We start from the raw sequence: 18480 nt of genomic DNA, 5'->3' as shown, positions 1-18480 counted from the left end.
CAATGATCTTCATAAGGGCCCTGCAGGAGGGATTAGTCATGCAAAAGGCACAGAAAACACAAAGTCATCTCTCCATTGGCACCCCACCCCACACATCTCTGATTAACTTAGCTAAAGAGCTACCACTCCAACCATTGTATCTATAATTGCATCAACATATTTTCTGCACAATAAAAGTAATGAAGTGCAATGAACAAAAAGCCAGTCCCCGTCCCCACCCCCCACCCCTGGGCATTAGGTAGGATGAGGCTGGAGCCCAATGACTGTCTTTTTAAATATACTGGAGAGTGAGGAGTCCTTGTTGCTCTCTAAGCATGCTTGTTTTCTTGCAAAGGTTTCATTACCCTAGCTAGGTAACATCATCAGTGCTAGTAAGAACTGCTGTTGGCTATCAGTTTATATTCTGGTGTCTTGCCTGTGGGTGGGGGAGGTATTAGAGATTCTTTGGTTGGGCTTTTCACTGTTGGCTCTTTGGCAGTTTCTTGATTGGGGTATTGTTTCCTTGATTGTGGATCTGAATTTAATCTATGATGATCTGGGTGCTGATAACTGGTGGAGAGGTGCTAGAGTCTTTTTCTCATTGGGGCTGATTGGTTGTCTCTTTTGCAGTCTATAGATGTTGTTAATGTCTATGTGTCTATTGATAGCTGATTTGTCAAGCGTGCCAGGCTTCTAGAAATTCCCTGGCATTTTTGAACTTGGCCTGCTCTAGGATTGTCACATTTTCCCAATTGAAACGATGGTTAAATCTGCCTATATGTTGTGAAATTAAAGAATTTTCATCATGTCTTCTGACTACGAGTTGGTGTTCATGGATGCTTTCTGCCAGTCATTTGCCTGTTTGTCCTACATAGTGATTGTTGCAGTTCTTACATTGTATGATGTAGATCAGTGGTTCTTAACCTGGGCGATATTGCCCCTCAGGGGCCGATTTCCTTTTTCAGGGGGGTGATAGAATGAAAAGGGGCAACGCGGGGCAAAGGAATGGAAGGGGGGTGATATGGGGGTGATGGAGCGAGAAGTTTTGGGGACACTTTTGAGACTTTTTTTGTCCAGTGAACCACTGTATATCTATCGTACAAAAACATCAGATCCTTCGCTATTAGTGGATTGAACCAGCTAGCTTCAGTACGGAATGCCGTACATATATGAATATGCATCACTCATCTTCATGCGTGTTGAGCAGCAGCCTCTATCACTCTACCCATTAAATTTGTCGCTCTGATTTTTGTTGCTTTCCTTCTATAAAAATTTTGTGTCTTTTTAACCCTTTTTACAGTGTGCATGAATATATATTTTCCTCGAATCTTAATTTAGCTTCAGAGTTTTTGTCTTGAAATTCTTAGTTCCTGCATTGCGGTTTGTTCTTATGCCCTTTTTATATTTCTTTTTGCTTCTTAAAATTCACTTGTAATTAAATCATTAAATGTTACTGTTTTTTTCCGGGCATTTCATTTTCTTGCAATTGAATTTTGTTTTCAGTGGTCATTGCATTTAAGTGTCTTAAATAAATAAGATAATAATGAAATACATGTATCACGAAGTTTGGGAGTAAAGTGATGGGTGGCATTAGAATTTTTCACAGTTGAGATATGGGAAAATGACTGGAAATAAATTATTTGCATCGATATGTCCTGATGACAATATTAAAGAAAACAAAAAATGTATTTGCATAAACTGAAGAGTTATTTCCCTGTGTTGTGATTGAGAGGTTATGTTGTGGGAGGAGAGCGATGATAACTTTCTCAATGGCTCAAGGGGCGATTCTTTCAAAAAGGTTAAGAACCACTGATGTAGATGACTCCTGTTTTTTCTTCTGAGGTTGCTGGGTCTTTTGGTTCGCTTAAGATGTTTTGAAGGGCTTTAGTTGGCTTTTTGGAGCATATTGGGGAGTGTCAGTTTAGGGTACTGGGTGTTGGAGTGTATGTCCGATGTTGGCTTTTATTGTTGTTTTTTTTAATGTTGTCACCGTTGCTGTGAGCCACCCAGTTATGGCTCATAAAGCGGGTGGCTATAAAATTAATTAGTTGCTAGTTGTGAGCATTCAAAGCTACAAAATTGCTGCTCATTTATTTGTTGTGAGTCCTGCCATCTTTACCTCAGCCTGCTTTGGTAGTCCACCCGAAGGAAGGTTTTCCAATAATAGGCTTTAGGATATACGGAAAGCCAGTTCCCAAACCCGGGCAAATAAGGTAGATGTAGTTGTTGTTTTGCTACTTAATTGTGCGAAAAATATCTTTTAGAACACGGTCTTGGCTGCAGCAAAAAGAAATAAAATAAGGGCGAACATCCTAATTGTTCGCAGGATGGCATTTCTGCTTTCTCACAGGAAAGTGGTCCGTGATCCCCACTCTGTCAAGGAGACAGGTGTGAAGCGCAGACCGTTCAACCACAGCCTCGTCTCCTCACAGCTTTCCTGAAGGCTGCGGGCCCTTTAAGTGTTCGCGCCCGGCCCGTGCTGCCTTCGGCTGGGAGACCCCGTATCTCCAGTGAGAGGTGAAACCAAGATGGCGGCCACATAGTGACTGAGGCTGAGACAGAAGGGCAGGGGACGGCCACCGCTTCAGCCATCCTCCCCACCCGCGGAGGGGATTCGCTTCTTTGCCGGGTGTAACGGAAGGGCTCTGGCGGCGTGAAAGAGACGAGGGAGCTTGGCGGGAGTGCCGGCAGCATCCGGAAGAGCGAGCGCAGGAAGAACATGGCGGCGGCATCGCGTTGAGAGTGCAGTCATCGCTGCTCGTGAGGATCACGCCACAGGAGACGGGCGGCCACGCCGCGTGCCATTCAGCCCCACGCGGGCATCTTCCTCTTCCCGCCTCACCCCCACCCCCCACCCCCCGGTCCCAGCAAGCGCGGCGGCCCCCTTTTAGGTCGTGGCCTTCCCTGGGAAGAAGGGGCGGTTCCGTTTCGGTCCCTTCGCCTGGCTAACGGAGCGCGAGGAAAGGGGCTTCGGGCCTAGCAGCGCCTTTGCACAATAGGCCTGGTCGAGGGGGAGATTTGACCCCCTTTCCCCCTGCCTCCCCGTTCCCCTCCGCTGGCCTCTTCGCCCCCTTCTTCTGAGGATGTCCCAGCGGTATCCACGGATTTTCCTCCCTGTCCCCGTGGCGTTTTTACCTCTTCTTTTGAAGGCTTTTTGCAGGGCCGGCTAATCCTTCCCACTTTTCCTGTCACGGGCCTGTTTTTCACTTGCTGCTTTTCGGTTCACCTCATCTGCCCCCTAACCAGCGTTAGTCGTCTGCACTGGTGAATTACTTGTTGTTGTTTTTCTGCTTTGAATCGTCTAGATTCCTCTCTGAACTGACCGGTTTCCATTTTCATCGTCCTCTTTTCATTTTCTCCTGGTGTCTCTTCTAGTCCTTCTCTTTGAAATCTTTTGCGTTTTTATTTCCTGTTTTTCCCCTTTCCTACAAAGCTACCAATTTGACAGAAAAAAGTTCTGTGCTCCCCTGGTAGCGTTGCCTCCTGTTTTAAGTTTCCCCCCTTTTGGGGTGATGAGGCAGTTATTTTAACGGTAACGATAAAAAGATCTGTTTGGGGTATTGTGTGGGACTCTTGCTCCCTTTTCTGCTCCCCTTCATTGTGGGGGGCAAAGCCCCCCTCCCATCAGAGCTTTTCTTGATAGACTATCACAGACCCTTGTGGTTTGGAAAAGGCAGAATGACCGATACTCGGAGGAGAGTGAAGGTTTATACATTAAATGAAGACAGACAATGGGATGATCGGGGCACTGGACATGTGTCCTCTGGCTATGTGGAAAGGCTGAAGGGCATGTCCCTGCTTGTCAGGGCAGAAAGTGATGGTAAGTTTAACTGAACAAGTATGCATCAAATATATTAATCCTTGTATTAATGAACACATGCTAATAAATAGATGTGGGGCAATGAATTTTTGTATTGCTTAAATTGAGAGGGTAAGAATCAGGTAAGGACTATTTTCTGTATGATAACTTTCACAAAAGACAGTTTCCATCTGTGTTCCTGTAAGTTGCCTAACAGTCATCAAAGTATGTGACTTTAAATTCTTCTGGATGGCAGACTATGGCTAGTGTTAATTATTTAAAGTTTTCATTAAACTTCCATAGAACTTTTCCTATGATACCCAAATAACCTAATTGTTTAAGCTTATAGAATTCTGTTTAACTTAATGGTGTATAGACCATTGAAATACTGTATGTCCGAATATTTAACAAGATGTCTCCAGATCTTTATACTGTATTAGCGTAGAAACTTTGTAGACTATTTAAAATACTTCATCATGTTTTCAATATCCTGTAGGAAAAAAAATGGTTTTTTAATAAAAACAAACCCAATCCATTAACTTCCCTTCTTCAAATAAGTGGAATCCATAATTTGAGCATGTTAAATGATAATTACACAGTTTCCAAAGTTGGGAGTTTAAGAGCATGTCTCTATTTTCATATAAAATCTTTTTGTATTTTGTGAAGCAGAAGTGAATTTTAAAGGTTACAATATATCCTATCGGTTTTAATTAATACCAATGAAATTTCAAATCCCATCTGGTCTCAATGTATTCGTACTGGCTATTCGGCCATGTCATTCTTGTGTTTTTAATCATATAGGTGAAACTGCAGTTTTAAATTAACAAGTTTGAAGGTTTTTCTTCTAAAAGCAAGAAGGGGAAAAATAAAACTGGAATCCATTTGCCACCAGTTTCAGTATGTCATTGCTTGAAAGAAAGTCACATTCATTTCAGTGGGATTTCTTTTTAATGTGTGCATAAAATATTCCAGTCTGATCCTAATTCAGGGATGTATTTGCTTTGGTTAAAGTTAAAACACAGTGAGGTGGTCATAATTTTAACCAAATAGTCAAATAGACTCAGAATATAAAATAACTAGAAGGTTGCAACAGATTATTACAAATATAACTTATGTTTATTATGCTAAAATGTGATATCCCTCATCTGGATGTATAAGTATAATAATATATTTCTGTGACGTTCCTGACATTGTAAATACTGATTGTAAATAGATCAGTATTGCCCACCAAACAGAATATAAACTGTGTGACATTTTGGATAGCAAGATGCATTTGATCTTCCCCTAGCCAACCCTCATGGTCCCTTATATGGTCCATCATAACAAGATTATACTTTGAATAGTATATGTCCTTGGGAGGTGGGGTTGGTGGTTGAGGAACAAATTGAACTCCAGGCATTATATGTCTATACAGATTCTCAGTCATCCAGGTCATGGTTGTCCCAAAGATGCTTTTTCAAGAAGCAACTGGACTTTCTGGAAGTCCAGATGCCCCTTGAAAAGCACCTTTGATCCAGACATAGTTTTATGACAGGTCTATAGGAAATTACTGTGGATTAAGTAAAGAAAGCTTTACTTAAGTTTTCTTTCCTGGCAGAGAGTTGGACTAGAAGATTTCCCTTCTAGCCCTATGATTCTATGACAATCTTCTTTTGATTATGAGTACTTGCACACATTTTCATGATTTTTATTCTATGGGCATTCATACATTGAGTTTAGGCAATCATTTTAATCATTACCATTAAGGAACACAGTTTATTGTTGTAAAAAGAAGCATCAGATAGGATATATTGAAACCTTGAAAATACTTTTTGAGACAGGCCTATAATGTTTAAAGAATGGTGTTTTTTTGAGGGGGGCATGGATGTAAATGTGCACCACTGTTGTCATTCCTCATTACTGGGCAATCTGTTGTGTACAAAGGAACCATATGGACAGAAAACCTGTGTCCTCTTCATCTAATCAGCATCTTTATGGCAAGTCACAAAGACCTACCCAAGTAGCCTCACTCATATGATTAGAAAAGTCCAGCATGTTCCAGTGGCACAGAATTTAGTAGCATTAGATATAGGGCTGATGTGATAAAAAAAATAATGTGTAGGATCTCTGGTGCTGTCTAAGGTTGGCTATTTTCATTACTTAACTAGGTAATGTGCTTAGAATGGAGTGCTCTCTTTTTATATTCTAGTGCCTTGCCCTGTCATTGTTGGTGGGCGTGTTCTTGGTGGTTCCTTAATTAAACTGTTGTTTACTGTTGGGTAGTTTGTCTGAGTTGGAAACTTCTTGATTGGAGTATTGTTTGTTTCTTAATTGTTGGTCTAAAGTTAATCTTGGTGTTACCTCTACTCACCTGGGTGTTGATTGCTGGCAAGGCAGTGTTTTGGGCTTTTGTTCCCTTTTTTTTGTTTTTTGAATGGTATGTAGATGTTTATCTACATACCATTCAAAATAACAATTTGTGATGCTTTACCTATTGTTATTTGTTTATCCCGCAAACCAGTGCAGTGCAAAATGACTATTAAAATCTACTATTTAGAGGATCTTGCACCTAGGAAAGTAGGTAGAAGTTTGCTGTCAAAGTGCATTTTGTTATACAGCTCACCTCTTCTGGTGACAAGTTGTAAAGCAGTAAAATCAATATAGCACTTTAACCCATCCTAATAAGAAATTTCAATCTAGTTTTTTTCCGGGCTTATTTAAAGCAGATTTTTAAGGGAAAAAGTATACTGCTGAAAATACTTGCTCCATTTCTATATTAATATATATAAATAATATAAATGTTTTTAGTATTTTGTGAAAATTTCCCATGTCAATTTCAGTGAACTTTATCTTTGTGCTCTAAGGTAACCATTATAACTAAATACACCATTATTGGTGAGGGTGTTAATATTTTAACCATTAACATTAGGACATTTTAGCAATACAAAACTTCTTCTAGTTGAGCTTTGAGGAAATGATAACTTTAAAAGCAACTTTATTATGTGATTGAAGTCAGTGTTGTTTCTATTTTTTAAGAATTTTTAGTTATTTTCAAAATGGTTCATACAATTGTATTGTAAAAGAGATATTAACATAGCTCTGACAATGTCAGTTACACTGGGAATCAGTTTCAGGAATAAGATTGTTGTCTCTGTTTGACATAAATACCTCTTCACTTTGCCACCATGCTTATTTTTCAACTGATACTCAACCTTACCAATATGTTTTATCTGTTTTATATATTTTTCAGGTTTTGTATAGTAGATCGCCCAGAGTCCATTGAAATTGTGTAGTTTATAAATTAAAGCAAATATAGTCTGGAGCTTGGAGATGCTGTAGATTACAGTTTCCAAATTTCATAATTGTACATCCAGCATATCTGGGTAATATCACATGGGGGGGGGGAACATTTGAGCCACTGACTTGATAAATTATAAAATGGTAATGGTAGGGGAAAATATTCTGTATTGCATACAGAATGTTGCTTTTTTCTGACTGAGACAGTGAGCTCAAATCAGTAGTTTCAGTGGTCTGGGAAATAATCTTTAGGAATTATTTTCAAACCTGGAAACTTCATATTGTCACCTAATATTTTTAAATGATTAATGTTCAGTAGTGTGACTGAGCCAGTTAATGTGGCTTATAAAGCACAATTTTATATGTGGGGCTGTTTTTAGAAAATTAGTACTAGCTTTTTTTAGCTTATCTTTGTATCATTGATTGTCATTGTTCTGCACAATCAGAAATATAGGAACTTTTTGTTTATGCCTTCCAAAAGCTTAGGTGTGGATTCATATAGTTTTTATCATATTTAATATTTATTAGAAAACACATCCAGAATGATAAACTTGAAAAAGTCTGCTTATCCAGTCTAACTTTTGCTTTAATTTTAAATATTTCCTGATTTAATCATTGTCAGTTCCTAGAAGAACTCCCTATAGATAAATACTCAAATTACTCTTTAAATAGGCATGTGTTATCTACTAATAGATAGGTCTTTTAATTTTAAAGGATTCCTTTTCGAATGCTATGCACATTTAAAATATATTTTATGAGCACAAAATATGCTGCACAAATGGAAATGGAACCAGTCAAATGGTTGATTTGATTATTTTGCCTCTGCCTTGAAGGTGGGATGAGGTTTTTATGTGTTGGATTTTTAAATGTTGTAAGCCTCCGGAGTCACCTATGTGTGAATTGGGAAGCCATAATAAATATGTTTAATAAATAATTTGCTTTAATAAATATTACATTTTTCCCTACTCTTTAGGTTCTCTACTTTTGGAGTCCAAAATCAACCCTAATACTGCCTATCAGAAGCAACAGGTAATAGTTTAGTCAGTTTTATTTCTTTGTAATTAGTTAAAAACTGAAGATATTTGATATTACTTCTTTATATGAACTGTAATGATTATAAAGATGAAGAATTTATATACTTATCTTGATAAAACAAAATTACAACAATTTATTAAAATTAAAATAGAATACCAAACAAAAGTCATTGTGAAAATCTTACATATTAATTTCTAATTCATAGATTTCAAGTTGATTGACAAAAATGTTCTTATCTGTGCTGTGAACCTCTAGCACAGTGATGGTGAACCTTTTTGTTGTGGTGTGCCGAAAGCACTCATCTGTGCGATAGCGCAGGCGTGCGTGCGTGCCAGCACCCACAATACAATGCGACTCGCCCCCACTGCACATGTGCGTGCAATACCCCCTGTCCCACCCCCTTACCTGCACATGCACAAACCTCCCAGCTGATTTTCGGCCCATTTGAGGCTGTTTTTGCCCCGCCCAGAGGCTCGAAGGAAGCCTCTGCAGTCTCAGGAGGCTGAAAAATGGGCCCATTTCGGCACTTCCGGTATTTCTGGAAGGCCCGTTTCTCTTCTGAAGCAGCTTGTTGACTTTCTTACCTCAAATGCACATGTTGGTTAGGATTATCATGTGAGCCCACAAAAAGACGCCACTTCTTTGAGGAGGTGTTACCAGATGTGTAGTATTTTTACTCAGAGCAGTTCTATAAAACTGCTTTGCATGTCCTGACTGCCTACAGCTCTAGTAAATACCTATGTACCTATGTATATATTTATTAATTTTGAAGGACACGCTGATTGTGTGGTCTGAAGCGGAGAACTATGACCTGGCTCTTAGCTTTCAAGAAAAGGCTGGTTGTGATGAAATATGGGAAAAAATATGTCAGGTAAGATGTGTAACTTGAATGTTTATCTGCCATAATTAATACAATTAACAATAGTAAATAATTATCACCATTTTCCCCCAAAGTTTCACCTATTGAACTTTAGTTGGAAATAATCTAATGGAGTTGGGTTTAGATTAAAGTTGACTACTGTAAGTAGGTTAAATAATACAGCTATATAACACTTTTGATTTGAATGCAAAAGGGGGCTTTAGGGAATAGCAGGGGGAAAAAACAGCATAAATCTACAGCTTCTTATGCCAAATATATCTTTTCCTGAGATTATTTGCAGCTCTTCTAACCAATTCCAGATGAGTGTTATACTGTATTTATGTTCCTTTTTGCTCTGAAACATTTCTCCTTACAAATTCAAAGCATTGTCTCGCCTTACTAAACAAAACATCTAGACTTCTTGATTATGGACAAGTTCAATAAAAAAGTCACCCACTCTTTTATATTGTTGGGGTGTAGGGCAGATTCATAACACAAAATAAGTAGCACTAAGATATCAGGAGCAAATGTTTATATTCTAATCTGAGCTTATTTTTAGCTTTGCATATATAGGTAGTCCTCAAGAAAAAACTGCAATGGAGCCTGCCTATTATGGTCACATGTTACAATTGGCATTAAATGAAACATTTCATCTAATGACCCCCCATCCTGCTTTCCTCAATGAGTCATTAAATGAAAATGCAGGTCATTAAATGTAATTCAAGTTGGGGAGGCCCTTGGGGGCCTAGCCCACCTGCCTTGCCCCTCCCAAGACCTGCCTCATTCTCCCAAGATCCCTTTGTTCCATTTTCTGCCCCTGTGGTCTCCAAAGGCCTTTTTCCACTCCCACCAGGTTTGCCCAAACCTTAGTATTGATTCTCACCCCACCAGGCCAAACATTCTCCTCACTTTTTGAAAAACCACAAGACTTCTAGAACACTGGAATAGATTGCTTCTTTGCAGAGTTGCTGGATGTGATGTTGGAAGTGGCCGCTATTTTGTCCTGGCTCCAAAATGGCCAGGTTCGTGTTGCTGCCATGTGGTCTGGGGACAAGTTGCTTTGTCAGGGGATCAATCGTAAGGGATAAATGTAGCCATTGTAACTTAAATTAGGGTCATATATAATATAAGAGTGTCTGTCATAACTTTGAATATTCCTTAACTCAGGATCCCCAACCCCCGAACCGCAGTACACTAACTGGAACTGGGCCACACAAGTGGTTGGGTGAGCCCATACATGTGCACACTCCTGTGCACAGCTCTATTTGCATGACTGGCAGATGCACACATTCACATTCACAGCTCCATTTGTTCAAGTGGCAAGTGGCTCACAGCTAGTGCACACTTGCACGCCTGCCTACCACTCGCAAGGAACCATCCCCTTTCACCCCACCCCATTGGAGCAGGAAAGGTTGGGGACCATGGCCTTAAGTGACCTTTCATATCTTGTGGACTACCTGTATAGATCAGGAAACTGGTAAACATCAATTTATAATAGAAGAGTCTGTCACCATCTGGAAAACCATATATTATTTATATGCAGTCTTCATTTAGGATAAATTCAGGGCAATTTACAACAGTTAAAATGAATATGTTGAACTAGAAATATTGTAAGTCAAAATATAAAAGTACATGCTTACATAATATTCTGAGGCTGTTAAGAAAGAGTGATGAATGTATCAAAAAGTGTTACATACTATTAGTGATTATATCAAAAATGTTATTTTAAGCATTTTGTTATGTTTAATTTTTAATGTATATTTTCATTATAAATACTAGCTACAACATCATAGCCTTTTATGTAATTGAACTCCTTGATTCATGACTTTGTTGTATGGTGTTTGGTAGTGTATTTAATTTTTAATGTGCTTCATTTTGCATTTATTGATGCAGATCTATAATTCTCAATTCTATTAAAATAACATTTTATAGTAATATATCTGTATATGCTTGCAGACATTTAGCAACTGAAATGGTATACTTTCTAGTTTTCTTTCACTTAACAGGTTCAGGGAAAAGACCCTTCAGTGGACATTACTCAGGATCTTGTGGATGAATCTGAAGAGGAACGTTTTGATGATATGTCATCTCCAGGTCTAGAGTTACCATCCTGTGAATTAAATCGATTAGAAGAGATTGCAGAACTTGTGGCATCTTCACTGCCTTCCCCATTGCGGCGTGAAAAACTTGCTTTAGCACTTGAAAATGAGGGCTACATAAAAAAACTCTTAGAAATTTTTCACGTGTGTGAGGACTTGGAAAATACTGAAGGACTACATCATTTGTATGAAATTATTAAGGGAATCTTCCTCTTGAATAGAACTGCACTTTTTGAAGTCATGTTTTCTGAAGAATGTATAATGGATGTAATTGGATGTCTAGAATATGATCCTTCTTTATCACAGTCACGGAAACACAGGGAATTTCTGACAAAAACTGCAAAATTTAAAGAAGTTATTCCAATATCTGATCCGGAGCTGAAACAAAAAATACACCAGACATACAGAGTACAGTATATTCAAGATATGGTTCTACCTACTCCTTCAGTATTTGAGGAAAACATGTTGTCTACTCTTCATTCATTCATATTTTTTAATAAAGTAGAAATAGTTGGTATGTTACAGGTAAGTCTGGATATTTTTTAAAATTGAGTTGCTTTTTCATTTACAGGTGGTCCTGGCACCAGCCTTACTGTTAAAAGTAATCTTACATTTAATGCTGACAACGCATCCTTCACAAAGTGCCATTAAATATTATGAATACAGTGAAGAAAATAGTTTTGAATTTGAACCACTTCTACATAATGTGAAATCACTTTTTAACAGGCCAGTTCTACATTCTGATAATCTCAGAAGAGTTTTGTCCTTGAAACTCTCAGCTTTTAATTTGAAACCCCCCCCCCCCCAAATGATAAAGGCAATCCATTCTGCACCAGTTATTGAAATTCAGTTTGAATTTGAAATGTTTTTGCCTTTCTGTAAAACATCAGAGGTTGTTGACAATTGCAAGCCTTAAAATGCTAAATAGAAATATTTTGTTTCCTTGGAACAAATAGAGAAATTTTTTAATATATAATTTTGGGGCCTTTCTCAGTAAAAATGCAGAAGCTGTCTATAAAGCAAAGACAGATATTTTTACATTTTCCATAGCAAAAGGTGAAAGCATCTATGCATGAGCATGGTTGTTCAATTAATGTAGCGGCTTCACTCAGCTTTCTCAAGAATATGTATTCTTATCAAGGGTTTATCAAAGATATGGTTCCTTGAGCTGCTGGTTTAGAGATGTGCTTCGAGAACATGTCTTCCATTTGTATTAGCCATTAATAGAATCTTCCAAATTAATACGCTTTTTGAAAAATTGCATGGATTTTTCTCTCTAAAGAAAGATTTTTGTGCAAATACTACTGATTCCAACATGCTCTTTCTGAATAAGATTTAGGGAGGGGAAGGGTGCATTAGGAATGGTCTAGGACAGGGGTCCCCAAACTTGGCAACTTTAAGACTTGTGGACTTCAACTTCCAGAATTTTCCAGCCAGCAACTCGCTATGGTCAAGTTACCATGGCCAACTTCCCGTGGGATAACTTCTATGGGACAACTCACTGGGAAAATTCAATGGTGAATTAATCATTTCATTTAGTTACTTTTATTATTGGTGATCACATTATCAAACTTACTATAAGTCTTGCATTTCTAGATTGATTTACTTTTATTATTCTTGACCACGGTTCTGTTGAAATTAACTTTTATGTTTGTTGAATTGCCCTGTAGTGAGTTGTCCCTGGCAAGTTGGCTGTGGTGAATTTCCCATTCTGTTCAGGGATTTGAAAGTTGCTAACCAGGAATGGAAATGATAAAGAATCAATAGATTCATATAGCTGAAGGGGACCATGTATTTTTGTATAGTCTACTATGCTTAGTGCAGGAGCCATTAGATTATCACTGGACATAGCCAACCAGCCTCTGTTTGAAGAACAGTTAACAACTTTGTGTGGCAGTCTCTTCCTTTGTCAGATAGTTCATAAAGAAAATTCTATCTGATATTTAGACTGAAATGTTTCCTTGTAGTTTTAATCCATTGGTTCTGATTCTTTCCTCTGAGTTGGACAATAGAGAATAAGCCCATTCCAGCCCTAATTTAGATATTTTAAGTTCTGGTTGGAAAGTGGTAGAGATTTTCATGGTAATGTCTTGGTTCTACTTGATCTGTAGATAGCATCTGATCAGTCTGACCATAGGATCCCCTTTTGAGCACTTTTTACCTAGACTTTAAATATCACATTGCTAGCATTTGTCCCTAGATGTTCTATTACAGAAGCTGAATTGGGAGACTTTTGATTCCTTCTTATTCATCCAATGACAGTTTGAGATTATAAATCTGTTGACATTATAGCTCTGCTCTTTTACACCCAAGAATACCATTATGGGCCTTTTGGATTTATTTGTTGATGTCTAAGAGGCGGTAGCAGTGACCAGAGTGCTTTTTATTGCCTCCTTGTTATATTCCAGTCAGGGACTATCTTGAGTGATTGGATCTGAGCTATTTCAGAGTGCAATGTGCTTTATCAGAAGAGAGTGCAAGTGCAATGTGCTTTATCAAGGGCAGCCTCTGGAGCTTTCAGTTGATAGAAAGTAGCACTTTCCAAATGCTGATGTGGGCCAGAAAATGTGAAATCACTTCTAATTAAAATTGCCAAGTTTGTTTTCATAACAATATGTCTGGAACCGTGTTCCATCATAACCTAGCATTCAAAGGAAGTATTGACTAAACAACATTACAATGGATAAGGGTAACAGTCACTGCCAGTGTCTTCAGAAGAGAATATTTCTTCCTTCAAAAAATCATTTCTACTATGTATTATCACTACTTGTTAAAATACTATAGAGCAGACCATAGTTAGTAGAAGACTGACAGGCTTTGATCATCTACTTGGCTTGTGGATATTTTCATGACCATCCTTTTCAAATGGAATTGACTTGAAATACAACTTTCAGAGCTATTGAGAATTTTTTGTTTTGGGGGTGGAGTGAGAAAAGCAAAGAACCCAGAAGCAGTCTCATAAAACCATATGTCAACCATAATGATTTTATGAATCATTTATAAGTCAAGACAAGTTGTATCAAAAAACCAATAGAAGAGAATATACAGAGCTCAGGGTTGAACTGTGGAGTCCTTGGTGCTTTCTGAGCATTGGTGGTTTGCTTGCAGACATTTGCTTACTTGACTAGGTAACATCAATTCTAAAGATGTTTTCAGAGAACTTGATAACAGGTTTAAAGGACATGGGCTCTCTTGGTTTGGTTTAGGTTATTAGGGATATGTTATTTTATTCGATTTTCATATTTATATTTACATTGTTAATCACTAGAAAATCTTTGTGATGACAGCGTTATAAAAGTTTGATCAATCAAAAGTATCTACTGTGAGGCTTTATGTGGAGATAATATGAATTTGATTGTTGTACCATATGGTGAAAAATTGTCATTTTCATAGCATTCTGTTATTTTGAGATATGACTATAAGACTTTATTAAAATATAGTACATTTTATTTCAAGGTATTTACTGTTTTGTTTTTTAAAGTAGTTTTATAAAAGGTCAATGTTCTTAAACCATTTAAACAAGTCATATGATTTATTTAAAAAAATCATTTGAAAAGAATATTGGCAAAAGGAGGCTAAGTATTTTCACATGCAATACTAAATATCCTTTGATCTTAAAAACTTGTTTATTTAACTTTACCTTTGTTACTATCTTGGCTAAGATTAGAGGTTATTAGTAGATTAGAGGTAGAAAAAGATAACAAGCTGCAAATATTTCTAGACAGTCAGAATAAAGGCTTGAACAAGTAAGAGGGCTATAATGTATAGGAATAAATGTGGAATGGTAATGTACTACAACAGACAACACAATATAACATTTTAAAAAGTAATATGGTAAATAATATGTTAATACCTGCCAGATAGGAATTATTCTGATTAAAACTCAGTTTTAATTAAACTGCTACTGAGATGATAAATTAAGCATTATTTTTTGACACCTTAGTATAGATTTCCAGTCAAAGATAAGGTATGTGTTTATCTTCTAAGTATGACTTATGAAATGGTTTTATTTTGTTTTTTTCTGATTAATGTTAATACTGTAAAATAATTGGATGACGGTATTTATTACTAAAGCACAAGCAAAGCTGAGAAATCATTAGGTGGTAAACCAATTTCATTTCCAGTTTAAGTATGACTGGAGGATATTTTTCATAAGTTTAGAGAAGAACCATCATTACTAAGCAGCTTTTACATTGTATTAAAAAGCTTGTTTATATTGTTTATTGTGGAATAAAAATTAATCAAAATAATGGTTTAATAAAATTAATTGCAATTAATGAAATGTATTTCTGAAATGTTTTTCATAGATTTTTTTTTAAAGGGGGAATTTAACCTGATTTATCTATCTTTTTCTTTATGTTTGCATTGTTTATAATTTATTTCCAAGTTTTATCAATCCCTATTGTACAGGTAGTCCTCCACTTACAACAGTTCATTTAGTGACTGTTCAAAGTTTCAACTCTCTGAAAAAAAGTGATATGATTGTTTTTCATGCAACCAATGCAGCATCCCCATGGTCATGTGATCAAAATTCAGATGCTTGGCAACTGATTCATATTTACAATGGTTGCTGTGTCCCAAAGTCATGTGGTCACCTTTTGCAACATTCTGACAAGCAAAATCAATGGGGAAGCTAGATTCACTTAACAACTGTGTAACTAACTTAAGCACAGTGATTTAGTTAACGACTATCACAACAGTCATAAAGTGGGATAAAACTCAACTGTCCCACTTAGCAACTGAAATTTTGGGCTCAATTGTGGTTGTAAGTTGAGGACTATCTATATTTTTTAGGATTACTATGGTAGGCATTCCTTTTTATGATCAATAGTGGACATTCAGAATAATTTTTCTTGAGCCTATATGTTGTCATTATCTAATCTGTGCTCCATATCCTATATTCCTTGTACTTCCATCATTGTGTTTTAGAGAGAAGGATAAGGGCTTGATTGGGGATGTGTACATTGACATCAACTGTAGAATAGGACATCTGCTCTGTATCTACCATCTCCAGAGACTGGTCATCTGTAGAATATATTTTGGTTTACTGCTAGTGATACCTCCAAGATAGACCCCTTTTTAATAGTACAGAAAAAAATTATTATAATATTTTGAAGAAATGTATTTACATTTTAAACATCAATTTTAATTATTTAAAAGGTTCGTTTTATTTACCTGGCTTATGATACTATGGTGTCAAAGAGCTAAAGGTACTTTTTACAGTATTATTAGGAATTTCATCCCTTTAGATGCAATAAGAATGTATTTGGAATAATATAAATAAGGAATGATGTATATGTGTTTCAAGGAACTATTAAAAATAAACCACCTGAGAAGAATAAAAGGTCATATTCTGAAATAGGATGAAACAGAAACAAAGACCATTGTCCTCCTTCCTTAGACCAATAAACCTTATTCATATATAAAGTTCTAATTTTATTTGTTTATTTATTAGGGATTGGCTTTTGATGGTCCATATTACATTCTGAAATAGTAATAACTTAATGCTCAAAAATGTTTTTCCTACCATTTAAAACTGGCCCATTTTGGGGGGAGATAGTGGTTAAAATAGGTCTAACTGTTCAAGTACCATCATCTTTAGATATTTTTAAATAGGTATTTTGATTAAAGTGAAAATTAAATAGCATTTTTTTTGTTAAAAAGTTAATATTTAAGACATCCTCTGAACACAGAAAAATAACAGAAACTGAAGAGCAATTGCTTAGTGTGACCTAATTTCTATTCATGTGTCTGCAAAAACCTTGGTGATATTATATAATGATTTGCGTCTTGAAATACAATTGATCCTGGTCACTTCTTAAACATTCTCGATGATTGAATGGTAAATCTTAGGACTGTTTCAATTCCTTAGATTCTGATGCTCAGTGATCTCGTTTAGAAAACGCGTATGTACCATGAATATTGTAGATAGTATCTTTGAGTTCTAAAATCAATGGAAATTTATTTTTTCAAGCAAAATGAATTTTATTTCATTTTACAGTATTTTTCATTTTACAGTACTATATTTTTAAATTGAGCACATACATTAAGCACATACAGTGATCTATATACTGTACTTGTCCTTTCAAATTAGCAGATTTGCCCCTGGTGCTTTGTTTCCTAGAGGGGAATGATGGAAGATAATTAAAGATACTTAGTTTTAATTCAAATTTGTGAACATACTTTGTGTGATTTCTGTTTTATTTTCGTAGGAAGATGAAAAATTCTTGACAGACCTATTTGCACAACTTACAGATGAAGCTACAGATGAAGAGAAAAGACAGGAATTGGTAGGAATGCTTTTATAAATGATTAAAAAGACAGTTGCTGCATTCTCTTTATTGATAAACATGGTTCTTTTTTCTGTGTTTCAGGTAAATTTCCTTAAAGAATTTTGTGCATTTTCTCAAACATTACAACCTCAAAACCGGGATGCTTTTTTCAAAACATTGTCAAATATGGGCATACTTCCAGCACTAGAAGTTATACTAGTAAGTTTCCAAACTAGGTATCTTAATTTGTATAACTTTTTTCAGCCTTCTATAATGCTAAATTTAATTTTTGGGTGGAAATACAGTGTATATATGTGATTTATATTCTGTCCTATCATGACCCAACTGAGAAATAAAAGAGAACAGAGCAACACAGGCAAACAGAAAAAAAGAGGAAAAGCCCCCAAAACTCTGAAGTTTAGTCAAGGAACACCTTTTGTTTCAGTCTTAAACAAGACCACAGAAACGAACTGCAATATTGTCAGAATGGAGAATATTTTAAGATTGAGGCAGCACATAGAAAATGAAATCATAAATAAGTGAATTAAACCAATGAAAAATGAATTTTAGGTTATGCCTTACAGAATCTGTTTTTGTTTGTTTGCAGGGCATGGATGATGCCCAAGTACGTAGTGCGGCTACTGATATATTCTCATATTTAGTTGAATATAACCCATCAATGGTACGAGAATTTGTCATGCAAGAAGCTCAGCAGAACGATGATGTAAGTATCTTTGGTGATGCGTCCATTAATAAGGAATTTGAATAAAATTTGTTTAATTTGTTTAACTGACTCACAGTCATTAAGCAAACCCATAATTGGCTGGCTTTTGCTGGAAACCAGAAGTAAATACTTGCTTCCAGCAAAAAATGTTGTAAATCATGTTCATGTGACTACGGGGCAGTGCATGTGACATAAATGCAGGCCAATTGTCAAGCTCTCAAAATATGATCCCAGAACCTCGTGGGAGGGACAACTGTCAGAACTTTGAATCCAGGTCATAAATACCATTTTTAAGCATTTGTTGGAACTTAATTGATTAACAGACTTGAAAGGGATCTTGTAAATCATCTAATCCCACCCACCCAAGTAGGAGACCCTATACCATTTCTGACAGATGGCAGTCCAGTCTCTTCTTGAAAGCTTCTTGTGATGAAGCT

At 36.6% G+C, this 18480-nt stretch overlaps 1 protein-coding gene across 1 annotated transcript in view; it reads left to right on the top strand.

Moving 5' to 3' along the window:
- Window positions 1-2488: 2488 nt before the first annotated feature.
- PPP4R3A (protein phosphatase 4 regulatory subunit 3A) overlaps window positions 2489-18480 on the top strand; it is a 36776-nt gene continuing 20784 nt past the window's right edge. The window contains exons 1-7 of the mRNA XM_026713135.2: window positions 2489-3799; window positions 8028-8083; window positions 8862-8960; window positions 10955-11572; window positions 17260-17337; window positions 17422-17538; window positions 17927-18043. Of these exons, the coding sequence (XP_026568920.1) occupies window positions 3658-3799; window positions 8028-8083; window positions 8862-8960; window positions 10955-11572; window positions 17260-17337; window positions 17422-17538; window positions 17927-18043 (1227 nt within the window). The 5' untranslated portion in view covers window positions 2489-3657. The remainder of the gene's footprint in view (window positions 3800-8027; window positions 8084-8861; window positions 8961-10954; window positions 11573-17259; window positions 17338-17421; window positions 17539-17926; window positions 18044-18480) is intronic.

The sequence above is a fragment of the Pseudonaja textilis genome, chromosome 1, assembly GCF_049901715.1.
Source record: "Pseudonaja textilis isolate UNSWEBS1 chromosome 1, rPseTex1.2, whole genome shotgun sequence".
NCBI classification, from domain to species: Eukaryota; Metazoa; Chordata; class Lepidosauria; order Squamata; family Elapidae; genus Pseudonaja; species Pseudonaja textilis.
This window is presented reverse-complemented; position numbering and strand designations above follow the sequence as displayed.